The 13,066-nt window shown below is 48.5% G+C and overlaps 1 protein-coding gene across 3 annotated transcripts in view; it reads right to left on the bottom strand.

The window, feature by feature from the left end:
* Positions 1 to 13,066, bottom strand: part of CDCP1 (CUB domain containing protein 1) — a 56,282-nt gene extending 43,216 nt beyond the window's left edge. For all 3 annotated transcript variants that reach the window (XR_011427306.1, XM_005600765.4, XM_070238907.1), the window contains exon 1: positions 12,803 to 13,066. Coding sequence is in view for 2 of the 3 variants with exons in the window: in XM_005600765.4 (XP_005600822.3) it covers positions 12,803 to 12,884 (82 nt within the window). In the remaining variant the exon portion in view is untranslated. The remainder of the gene's footprint in view (positions 1 to 12,802) is intronic.

The raw sequence follows: 13,066 nt of genomic DNA, 5'->3' as shown, positions 1-13,066 counted from the left end.
CTGTTTGCCCAAGTCCAGAGGCTCCCTGACCACAGAAATGTTCTGTAGGTAGGAAGGAGGCTCATCCCAAGCAAGACTCTCTACCTAGTATGAGGCCCCCCTTGGCCTGTAATCTTGACCTTCAGAGCCCTGACCCCAATACGTCCTCAGGAAAGACGAGTCCTGGGCAACCAGGGATGGCATCTGCTCGTCCTCTCATCTCTGACCTCTGCACCACCTCCTTCACTCCCTTTCCTCCTGATAGTTTGGCAGCAATCTACACTCTGCCTTTACCATCGTCAGGGGGATGACTACGAGCTGACTCACCCCAGCTCCATCGCTGCTGCAACTGGAAGCACAGACTGCGGCATCCGCCCACTGCAGCCAGGGGACGTCAGCCTTCCCCACAGGCAGCTGGGAGGGGGTGAAACTGGTCTTGGGGGGCCTTAGCTCTACCTGTTTCCTAACTGCAAAGGCCTAACCTCTTGAACACTTAGGGAGACATGACTGGGGACTGTGAGTGTCTCATCATCCCAGGGGCCAGGCAGCCAAGTGGGAATACATCCTTCTGTTTAAACCTTATGTTTTAAGGACTGGGGATTAGTACCTTTTGTTGTTGTTGTTTCCAGCAATTTTAAAGCATGTGTCAACTCACACAGCCTGACTTGGAGAATAAGTCTTTGAATGAAGCTCTCAAACAACTGCAGGCCAGGTCAATAAAGTGATTCCTCTGGCAAACCAGGTAGGCGGGGGTAAAATAGGTCAGCAAAGGAAGGCTGCACACTCCAGGAACTCTTTGGGGCCAGACAGACACATGTTCTCCTTACCCAGAGGGGCAAGGACAGTCCCCAGGAGGTGTATGTCAATGAGGACGGCCATTATGAAATAAATTACTTCAGAGAATCGTTATTATGGAAGGTGTTATGATCATGAGGATGGCTGTTATGGAAGGTGTTAAATCAACAAGAATGGACATTATAGGTGTTCAGCCATCATGGATGACGTTGTATCAATAAGGATGGTCATGATGGAAGGTGTTACACCAAGTAAGATGGCCATTATTGGCACCTGGACAGTGCCAGTGTTGGGACTAGCCAGCGATCTTAAGATAATTACGCCAAAAAATTCGTAGAGGTGAAAAACTAAGTTGAGGGGCCACGAATGCTGAGATGGAGTTTTGAGGAGCCTGGCTCCAAATCACATTGTATTGGCAAGTGGAAGAAAAAAGCAGATGGTTATTCCTGAAAGGGAGAAAGACTGTGGTTCCGAGCACTTTCCTTTCCATGAACCATATTCCTTCCTCACAGTAGGAGTTGGTCCTCCTGTTAATTGCTATTGCCAAGGAAAGAAGAGGAGGATGGGACAAAACTCTAAAATCCCAGAGTAAGGAGGCATTTAATCGCCATTTAACTACACTCTATTTTGCTCCTATAGTGTGTCTCCAGTTATAAATCATACATTGAAGGATTAACTCTTAATTATATTTTCCCAGATAGTGGATCACTTGGCAAGTTGTCTTTTCAGAGAAGGTGGGAAAACCCTTTAAAAATACCAAAAGAACACTGTAGGATTATTGGTAACAAGTAACAGAGCCATGCTTCTGCTCCAGGGCCAATCTCTGGGTTTTGTCACGATGTCACACAGACCTCAGACACCAGGGGAACACCTTGTCCTCCTCCTCCTCTTTGCCTTTCTTAGCTTCTCTAAGCTATGCCCCATCCCTGATCTTTACTGCAATTCTTGTGCACACATCTTTTGCTGTACTTATCACATTGGACAGTATCTCAAACTGAATGCTTTCAGGGGTCCAGGCAGGTAATATAAATGAGAAAAGCCAACACAGCGAGGGAGGTCTTGTTGAATCATAGTGTGCATGCTCTACTAAAAACTTTGTAATTCAGCTTTTGTCAGGACACATGAAACAGAACTGGGCCAAGGCCTCTAAGTCACCAATTTGTAGCCCCTGGTTTATATGTCTTTTCTGGATGGTGAGTCCCTGGAGAGCACAGGATGAAGGTTTTCTGCCTCTGTATGTCTAGCATCTAACAGGAGGCTCCAACATCTGTGGAATGAATGGAATTTGTTACCAAAATGACCTAGGATTGGGCTAGATCTGTTCAAGACATTCTAGGCAAAAATCAAAGTGCTGGGCCCCAAAAAACCAAAAATAGGGGGAAAAACCCAAAAGCACAGCAAGTTTCTTTCCAAGAGAAGTCGCTCTGAGTGGAGAAGGCAGCTTTGGTCATTAGTTCCTGGATTCCTAGTGACTTCACACTTCTACTCCACCCCTTTTGTACAACCAAATTCCTGCAGGAATCAACTGTAGACTTTTTTAAAGACAGGATCTACATTCAAGAAATTTGTTTTTTAACACAACAAAACTATTGATTGCTATATTCATACCTGGCTTTGAATATTTTTTAAAATTTAAAACTATTCTTAGGGAAAACCAGTGATGATAGAAGGCAAATCAATGGCTGTGAGGGGCCAAGGGGCAGGGATGGACTGCAGAGGCATCTGGAGCAACCTGACGGGGCGATGGAAATGTCACATCATGCATTTGACTGGATTCATTGAATAATGCAGTTGAGACTGGTGAATTTTACGGCTTGAACATTATTCCTCAATAAAGCTGAAAACCATGTTTTACTCTTAGATAAATAACACATGAAGCGCAAAATTAAAAAAAAACCAATGAGACTTGGTTTGTGAAAAAGTCTTTCTCTTACCTCAAATCTGCTGCTGTTGCCAGAGGCAACCACTGATAGCAGTTTCTCATGTCCTTCCACAGGGAATCTATGAATCTATGAATACGTAAGTCTATATCTGTCTGCCACCCCTATTTTATTTTATTTCATTTCATCTTGCCAAAAGGTGGCATGCCATACTCCCTGTCTGAACCTTGCGTTTTCCTCTCCATAATTTATCTTGGGGGTCACTCCACATCAGTACATCCAGAGTACCCCATTCTTTTGCACGGCTGCATAGCATTCCACTGCTTGAAGGTACCATAATTTATTTAACCAGGGTTCTAATGATGGACATTTGGGTTGTTTCCAGTCTCCAGCTACCAGGCCAAAGAGCAGAAGATGCTTATCTAGAGTTTCAAGGTGCCAGCGGGACACACCTTCCCTCACATCCCAGGTTGCTGGCTGGAACTAGGAATGTACTCTCCACAGAGGCAGAGACCAGAGAGGCTGGAAGCTGTTATTCCAAGGGTTTCTCTGCCCTGGGCTGTGGTACGCTTCTGCAAGATGATCCGAGCACTGTTTACAGTTTGAAAAATGCCCTCTATGTTCCAACAAGTTGAGACCTTGCTCCTGACAGATTTCGCCCAAGCCTGAAGTGCCTGAGAAGATTGTCAGCAACTTCCAGGCCGGTTCGGCCATCCTTCTTCACCTCTGAGCAGGGATTACAGGCGGAGGCCCTGCAGGCTCCACGGAGACGCAGCTCTGGTCTCATGACCTGGCACACTCCAGCCCAGTCTTGGTTTATGACACCTGCTTACAAACAGCTGTAGTCCTCAGAAGCCCATTGGGGTGTTTTTGTTCATTTCTCACATGAAATTGGGCATGACATTTAAGCTATATAGAACCGGTCCGGTCAGTCCCTTGGCTAACAGGAAATATGTATGTGTGTGTGTGTGCGTGCACACAGGTACTCAATTGCAAACAATTTTTAAAAACTTGTTCTAGGTTATTGAGAACAATTTCTTGCAGTTTTAATCCAGCAGCTTCACTTTGAGGAACTCCCCTGAGATGTCCTTACAAGTCCCCGGAGTCGACGGCACCGGGACAGTGACTGCAGCACAGCGGGTAGCAGCAGAGGCCTGAAAACAACCTAAATGACCTCCCCCTCCCCCCGAGCGACCCGGTGACACAGACTATGGCCTGGCAGTTTGGTCCAGATTGTCTGCTGCTGAAAATCTCAATTCTTTTTGGGCCCAACTCAGATAATCAAAGTAATAACAATTCTCATTAATGAGGAATCCGTTCAAGACCAGACGCTGTGCTGAATGATTTACAGACATGATTTCATGCAGACCTCCAGCCAACCACGAGGTGTTGCTTACCCCATTTTGGAACTAAGCACACTGAGTCTTAGGGAGGCTAAGTGACTTGCCCAGGTCACCTAGTTAATAAGTGTGTGGAGTCAGGATGTGAACCAAGCTTTGTCTACCTCCAAAGCACGTCTGACTGAGGCTGCAACCAAAAAACAAGAAGGTAACTGTGAGCCCAGCGAGATCTCTGGCTCGAGTCCTTTCATTTCTCTGCGCCTTCTCCCTACACCAGTTTCCAGTCAAGAATCGGAGCCCTTCGGGATGCGCCGTCTAGGAAATGAGAAACGTGGCAGTGAGCCAAAACCCAGAAGCCAGCCGTGACTGAGAGACACTAGGCCTATGCCTTGGAGATGCTCAAGGTCCGACTCCAGTGAGACTTGTCAGCAGGGTGGCAGGTGGCGAGGAAGGCCCATCCCCACTGGCTGAGTCCTCCCGAGACAGTGGCCCCACCTGTCTGGGGCCTCCAGCATAGTGCAGACTTCCAGCAGAAGCAGCAGCATATAACTACTCCCTCTGTGCTGCTGGCTCTTGGCCTCTCCTCTGTGGCTAGAACGCCATTGTGCACAAGAATCGAGTGTCTGTCTGGGTCCAAGAGATGCTTTGAGCCCTTCTAACTCAGGGGCCTCATCTCACCACGTCTGCATCTTCCACGGTGTCCCAGGACCTCGCACTAAATGTTTGTAAATTGTTCTCAGGTTGAACGATGTTTTTAGCTAAACATCCTTGTTTGAAATAGCCTGATGTTCCCATCACCAGATCAGTAATGAAGGATAAAGCACCTGTTCGGATGAATTTGGCATATGCCTGGACATACACGCTCCTAGTCCAGCTCCTAGCTGGACCACACACTGTCAAATGTTGCAGAAGCCCCCTCCCGGCCCCGAGCATTGTAGGATATTACATATGGCCAAGTAGGCAGACCCAAAAGCAAAAACGACAGCCTGACTGAAACTCCATGTGATTTTGAGGCTTGGAAAGTTGATGAAACTCACTTCCGGAAACTGTCTTTTATCGTCCCAGACAAAGGCAGCAGATTGGCACTTCGCACATTTTTGCAGAAATGCCACATTTTACCCAGAATGCTTTGGTCTTCTGTCACTGAGGGTAGGGAGTATGTGTACTTCATTTAAAATGTACAGAAAGTTATACCATCTGTGCCCATGGAACAGTTTTAGTTTGTTTTTCAAGACATTTCTAAATTTATTATTTAAAGATGTTCACACCCTGAGGTGAGGCATTTAATGGCCTCGTAGTCCTATTACCAAGCTGCGTTTCCATCTGGCAGAATGGATGGCTGGTCCAAGAGGACAGACCCTCCCTGGCAAAGGGAGACAGACAAGACTTTCAGTGGTGCCCTTGGCTTGGGCTCCACTCAGAACAGAATTGAGAAGTGCAGATTATTTTTTAAGTAGAATAATTGAAGAAGGAATTTTTAATTTCATAAGTTTGTGAAGTGAATCTCTGTAAAGCAAATCCTGATTTTCTACTGTACTTTATCACACACTCAGCATTGCTATTTAAAGAAAACCAAACGAAACCGAGCGTGGACATTGTGGAGTAACGTGGTTCAAATGGGGAGAACATGCAGGACACTACGAACTCCGTGTCACGATCGTCACTACGACCAACAACAAACCGTCCTTCACACAGGAGGATCTGTGAACCTCACCGTGAAGCCAGATACTTCCGCTGTAACTCCTTCCTTCCAGGCTTTCTTCCTGAGCTCACAAGCGATACAGACAGAAATACAGCAAGATAACGTGACTAGAGTCACACGGTACATACACACTATTCACGCCCTGCTTCTTTCACTGGATCACAAGCAGTTCTCCGTCATTGTTTGGTTATTCAATCGGAAGTTTCCAGGAGTGGGCTGCGCTCCTGCAAACCCACCCACACCGCCATCCGCTCTCTCCTGGACACATGTTTAAAGGCACCAGCAGAGATTCACGGGCATGTTCTACGTGGTGGAGACCCCGAGCCCTGGGGTGAGGCAGAGAACCTGGGCCACCAGGGAATCTCTTCCACCCTTTGCAGGGACACAGAGAGCTGGGGTCCCATCTGTCACTCCACATTTTCTTTTCTCTACTTTCCAGTTTTCCCAGTCCGCACATGCAGTCACTGGGACTGTGCTGCCCTCCTGCTCTTCTGTCTGATGCGTATCAGATTTGGAGCCGGAAGAGCTCAGCTTTAGAACTTCTTCCCCTCGCCACCTTCTAACAGCGAGAGTTGAAGAAGTCATCTAACTTCTATAAGCTCATTCCACCTCCTAGAAAGACTTGGCGTGAGGGGTGGACCTGAATTACCCACTTGTTTATTCCATAGACATTTACTGTCTGCTATGTGCCAGGCACAGTTCCAGCCACTTACCTCATGGGGGTTGGACATGAACCGCCTGAGCTGTTCCACTAGCTCTGGGGTCTCTAGCAGGTCCACACATCAGCTCTGAATAAATCAGCTCGTAAAACATTAAGGCTGGTGGTTCCTCCGCACAGTGCAAGCCCCTACACTCGAGACTGGAACACTGAGGCCAGAGAGGCAAGGCACCTTTTCCTAAGTCACAAAGTCAACTGCTGATAGGACTTGAAGTTAGAACCAGGTATCCTGACTCTCAAGTCTGGTGCTCTGACCACTTGGCCAGCCGCCTTGCCAATTGGTCAATTTCCTCCTGGGCTCACACCTAGACTGCATTTCAGCCTGCCTTCCAGTTGGATGGGGCCATGCCACTGAGTTCTAGCCAATAGAATGGCAGCAGAAGTGATGGGAAATAACTTCCATTCCTGCACCATAAAACCCTCCCCTGACGGACCCCTCATGCATTTTTCTTCTATCAGTCAGATGTGGATGGACATAGAAGCTGCCTATTGAAGATGGCGGAGCCGGAAAGTGAAAGGAGCCTGGATCCCCACACCACTGCTTGGAGGAGATCCCATTTGGGATCTTATCTGAGCAAGAAATAAACATCTATTGTGTTTGAGCCATTATACACATTTCGGTTTGTGTGTTACAGCAGCTTAAAGTATGTTACACCTTAACTATTAGACCTATGGACGTACAGTCAGAACTAACCACTCCTCACTGTCAGCACCAGAGCCGCTCCAGCCTGCCTTCAGTCTTCCTGATACACAGTGCTCATGGCATTCTGATCACTTAACCAAAAGTCAGAATTTGAAAGAAAATTCAACACATGTCCCTCGCCTCAAGTTTATGGTTAGTTTCAACTGGAAAGAATAAAGGAAGTCGTGCGCCGCAGTATAGGGTGGTTACGAGCCTGCACCCTGGAAGGAGACTGCCCACATTCACAGATAGCACCACCACTTATTAGCTCTGACCTTGGGCAAGACGCTCCCCAGCTTTGTTACTCACTTTCTTCCATTTCTTCTTTGACACTTTCTGTATAAACCCTTTGACCCAGTAACTCCTCCTCCAGGAATTTCACCTACAGATAAACCTGTCTATTTACCCAACAAACTCAACTGCAAAGATGGTCACTGAGGCTCTGTTTACAGTAACAAAAGACTAGAGACAGCCCATCGATAAGGGGCTGGTTAAATATAATATGGTGCTCCCATGAAAGGAATATCACACAGCTGTCAAAAAGAATGTGACAGCTCCATATGTTCTGATATGGAGTGCGCACTAAGATGGACGGCTAAGTGAAAAAACTCAAGAAGCATGTGGGACACGTCCTATACTATATATCTGGGCTCCTGTTTGTGTAAACAAGGGAGGTACATATATTTATAAACTTGTACATGTGTAGAATAACTCAGGAACAACACACAAGAAACCATGGCTGCCTCTGGGAGGAGGCCCGGGGTCAGAGGTAAAAGGGGATCTACTTTTTCCTGCACATCTATTCGTACTATTTGAATTTTTGTTACCGTGTACAGGTAATTCTTTATCTAAGCACAGTTTTTAGATTGCTTGAATATTAAAGATACATATACATTCCTAGAATAACAATGAACATAGCACTCAGTAAGCGCTGGTTGGTTTTTTTCAAAATGAAAGAAAATGTGTGGAGTTCAGATGCTGTCTCTAAGATAACTAGCAAATGCTGTCTTCAGGAGTCCCACTGTGCACTGGGGGCATGGTACACTGGTGACAAGAGCTGGGTTCTAGAGTCAGACTACCTGGGCTGCCGTCTCAGCGTCACTACATACCAGCTGGGTAACCCTGGGCAAGTTACTTCACCTCTCTGTGGCCCTGTACGGGGGTGTAGGAGGAGTACTTGCCTGAGGATGCAGAGCCAAACAACTAGCAGGTCTTCTCAAGAACACCTCCTCGATTTACATTTTCTCAGGAGAAACAGCTTAGCTTTTATGATTCGAACATTGCAGAACTTATCTTTCATCCATCATAGTTATTTTTGGCCAATGTCTATTTAGGAAACATGTATATTTACATCTCCAAACACAACACATGATTTTAAACAGAATGATATGCAGAAAGTCTCGACTTATGATGCAAATACAACAGGGAGAGTGTCAGGATCTGGTGGAGAAGCCCCGAGTGTCAGCAAAGGAGGGTGCAGTAAGTTACCGCACACAAAGCAGCTGTTTGTGAAAAACTACATAAACATTTACAGGCAATCCAGAAGGGATGTCTTACGCATTTTACGTTTCATAGAATTGGTTGTTAATTATATGTGGGTATCTTCCCGTCTTTCTTTATGCTCTTAGAAACTGTTGGGGGTTTGAGTTGTTGTGCAATGAGATGTTACAGTTTTCCCACACGAAATAATGAGACGTAGGGTATCGGTGAGTATTTTCACGCGAACGTCTGGCTCTTAGGAATGAATTACTGATGTTAAGCGGGAGATGCTTACAGACAGAATATGCAGAAGAGTGGCTGGCACGGAGCAGATGCTCAATATGTGTTAGTTATTACAAGTAGTAGTGAGTAATTTTAAAAACTGATGTACTGAATACAAACCCAAGGCTGCAAAGAGGTGAGGGAAGGAACTGGCTCTCCCTGCCTGGTTGTCTAGAATGTTGCCAGCTTCCCAGGAGAAGGTGATGGGCTAATTATAAGGTTGTAGGAAGTGGTTTGAAATAATTTGATTGTGGGATAATTTTTATAATTCAGAATGATAATTAAAGGGTATGAACTCTTTTTAATCAGCCAGGTGGGGAGCCTTAAGCCCCGGGTCTCCTATATCAGGGATCTTGTCATCCCCTACTATCCCTCGCCCCCCATCTTGACCTCAATCACTGGTCCTTCTGACCAGCAAACTCAGCCCCCCTTCTCTGTCCAAACTCATGTCGGCGCTGCTGGGCAAAATTGCAGGTAAGGCTTGTGTTATAAGCCAAGGGACTCAGTTCTGTTTTCTTTTGGCAAAAAAAGCACTGCTGGACTATTAGTACCATCCAGCTGGGGTGCTCCTAAGATTCTCGAATATCCTCCAACACTGCTCAGACCCTGACTGTTGAACTAGAGGGAAGAAGATGCTTTTTCCACAGATGCTAGTGAAACAACAATGATGACAGCCTGGGAGAGCGTGGGAAACAGGCATTCACACGCTGCTGGCCGGAATGCACACCAGGAGACCAGGACATGCTCTCACAGGGCAGCACGGAAGTATGTAGCCAGAGCTCTAACATTTTCTCTACACTCATCCCAGCAATTCTATTTCCAGAATTTGAGTCAGACAAAATAGTGAAGAACGTGCGGAACAATACAGCCATAAGAACACATTCTCAGGTATATCAAAATGGGATAATCTAGCTTATATTATTTTATAACCTCAGCAACACAAAGATAACATTGTTTCATGTCATTATAGAAACTGTGCTACATAATTTTTAACATTTCACTGAACAGACCTATCAAAATTGATATAAACAGTCTCCTATTGTTGAGCATGTTCTGCTTTTATGGAAAGCAACCTAAATGTCCAACAATAGGAGACTAGGTAAAGCCATACAATGGAATGGTCCCATTTTTGGCTTTATACACACACACAACACACCCACACACACACAATGAGAAGACTGTGCACCAAAATGACCAAGGTGATTTGCTCACAGATGATTGTTTCCCATTTAGGTTATATTTATTGTCAATTTTTCTACAACAACTATATATTACTTAAAACAATTTAATTATTGTTTTCAACTTCCTTCCCCCACACGGAAGCCTGGGAGAACTCCCAGAAGAGTGTCTGTTTGCAGAGTCAGTGCAGGTGATACGGCAGCATCTGCGGTGACCCCTGAGGCTGACAAGCCGGCACCCGAACGCATCTCTAGGACACGCAGAGCAGCCCGCTCTGACCCTAGTCACGGAAATCTGTGAGGGTGTGGGGGAGCAGGGACTCATCAGCCCTGCCAGTTACACATTCCAGACACCAGCCAGCAGCTCCTCATTTGAATCTGAGGAATGACGAACGCACACAGTCACCCAGGGTGAGTGAACACGTCATTTGATGTCTGCTCACATTTCTGCCAAGAAACAAGGGCACCAAGAACGGGGTCACTGACCCAGACCCTGGCATCGAGTGGTTCTTGGAAAGCCACCAGGTGGGGGTTTCAGCAAGGCTATGGTTCAGTTTCACCAGTTCTTCACTCCTGGAAGTGGGGGAGCGGGGGGCCCACCAAACTCCCACAAACACACCACCCCGAGATGCAGACGTTACTCTGCAGCCCTGTGGCGGCACCAGCTTCATTTTCCCTCTGCCCAGTCTTTGTTAAGAGAGTTCATAAAACAAATCTGCTGGGCCAGGGCTCTCTCTGGCTTTCTCAATCCTTTCAAGACAGACTCAAGTAACTTCTCAAAGGCCCCCATAGGTTAGACCAACCCCAAGACTTTAGACAAAGCTGATGTACTCAGCAAGGGTTCTAACCACAAAGGCAGAGCCCTCAGCTCAGCCTGGCGATGTGGCTTCACAGGGCCAGTTCCTGAGGCCAGAGGAAGGATCTAAGAGCGTGAAACAGGAGTGTTTCTGGACTTCCTCCTCTCACACACAGAACCATGAGACAAGGCTCTGACAGTCAAGAACTTCCTGGAAGGAAGGGACTCCACTGGAGCTACTGCCGACCAAAAGAGCAGCCTCTCTAGGCCACAAGGAAAAATCAGACACGTAAGAGAAGCCAGTTCAGGACAGGCTGTCACTGTCATCGTCAGTAACGCCCTGATTTACACCATATTCTTACTGGAGGAGTTCTCAACTCTTATCACAGACAACCGGAAACATCGCAAACAATTCCCAGAGTTTCAACATCGCTCCCAAGGGTGGTGGGCACACATTTTTCTCAAACATACATTTATACATTTTCCTTAACTAAATTACGCTTTATTCTTAAGCTGATTTTTGTCTTCAAAGGAAATCTTGAAAGCCCAGTCTTAAATTACTGTAAACACGCACACACTATTCTACGTGAGGTCTTGCCACGTTCTGCCCACCGTGCAGCACTGAGTCACCTGACGCTGGCGGAGAAGGGAACTGGGAAGCTTTCCCACCTTGATCTGGAACGAGGGCAGTTGCTGAACTTCCCAAGTGCACCTCACCCGCTTAGTTTTATTCCTTAAGGTAATTTATCCTAATGTCCCTACCTGCCAAGTACAAATGTCCCCTTAGGCGCAGCAAAGGGTGAACAAAGACCCCAATCGCTTCCTGGATAGCTCTTTTAAAAACACAAAACCTGGAGGCCAGCGGGGCCATAGTGGGTAAGTTTGCACCCTGTGCTTTGGCAGCGCCGGGTTGGCTGGTTCCATCGCAGGCAAAGACCTACACACCGCTCATCAAGCCACATTGTGGAGGCTTCTCATATACAAAATAGGGGAGGATTGGCACAGATGTTAGCTCAGGGCCACTCCTCCTCGAACAAAAAGAGGAAGATTGGCAACAGCTGCCAGGGCCAATCTTCCTCACCAAAAAAACCCAAAAAACTCCACAAAACCTGTGCCAGTTTCAGGAAAGGCCTCAAATCAAGTTCTTACATGAAGAAACCAGGTTAACGCTATGTTCTGTTACTTCCAGGGCCCGCAGGGCACCTCCTTGCAGACACAGGCAGCGGCCGTTCCTCCCCCAACCGGAACAACTCGAAATTCACACACAACTCGGAACTTCCCGCTCTGCCAACCCCCTCAACCCCGTGAAAGTCCACCACACTGAGGTGCGAGGGGCCGGGGGTGTAGAGCCTCCGCGGGGCAGATGCCTGGCGGCCTCCAGCTAGCGCTTTCAATTTCGAATTAATGTTCCTGAACTTCAGGAGAGCAAGAAGGGAGCGTCCGGACGGGGAAAAGGTGATCGATGGGCTATCGGGGCGCCAAGCCACGGTTTTCTTGCACCTTCTCCCTGGCCCAGGCGAGCAGGGAGAGGGTGGGCCAGAGAGGAAAGTCCCCTCCCCACGCCCTACCCCGGCGCCCCCAGGAATCCAAGGACAGCCCCCGAGCGCGCGGCGCGCCCTGTCCCGCAGGCCCTCCGGGATCGGCTTCGGCGCGCTCTTCTTTCCTCCTCGGTGGGCGCCGCGCTCATCCGCCTCCCCGACCGCGGGGCTCCCCGCTCGGGGACACCCGACGTGCCGCAGCCTGCGCCCAGGGCGAGGTCGCTCGGAATCCTGGAGGGTCCGGCCACCGCGCCTAACGCGGCGCGCCCCGGAGGCGGGTGGTCTCGGGGACCCCGGGCCGTCCGTCAGCCCCACTGCGCCGCCGCCGCCCCCGACTCTGCACCCTCCGCCCCTACCCCAGCCCTCTGCCTTGGCCGGCTGGCGGGCCACCTTAACCACTCAGCGCCACCCGCTTCCGCAGCGCCGCACTCACCCACTCCTAGCGGCGGGAGCGCAGCGTTCAGCAGCAGGACCCCCAGCAGGGCGATTGTGATCCCGCAGTTCAGGCCGGCCATGGCTGCGGGGCGCCTCGGCCTCGGCGGGGAAAGCGACTGTGGCCCGTGGCACGGAGCGGCGGCCGCGGGCGCCCTGGCCTGGCACCGGCTGCGCAGCGCTCCGCCCCGGCTCGCTCACCTGTGTGCGGGCGGACCCGCCTGAGCTCCGCCCTGCGCCGCGGGAGCACCAGCTGGCCGGGCCT

This window comes from Equus caballus, chromosome 16 (assembly GCF_041296265.1).
Source record: "Equus caballus isolate H_3958 breed thoroughbred chromosome 16, TB-T2T, whole genome shotgun sequence".
NCBI lineage: Eukaryota > Metazoa > Chordata > Mammalia > Perissodactyla > Equidae > Equus > Equus caballus.
Note: the sequence above shows the minus strand (reverse complement) of the source record. Positions and strands in the feature narration are given on the sequence as shown.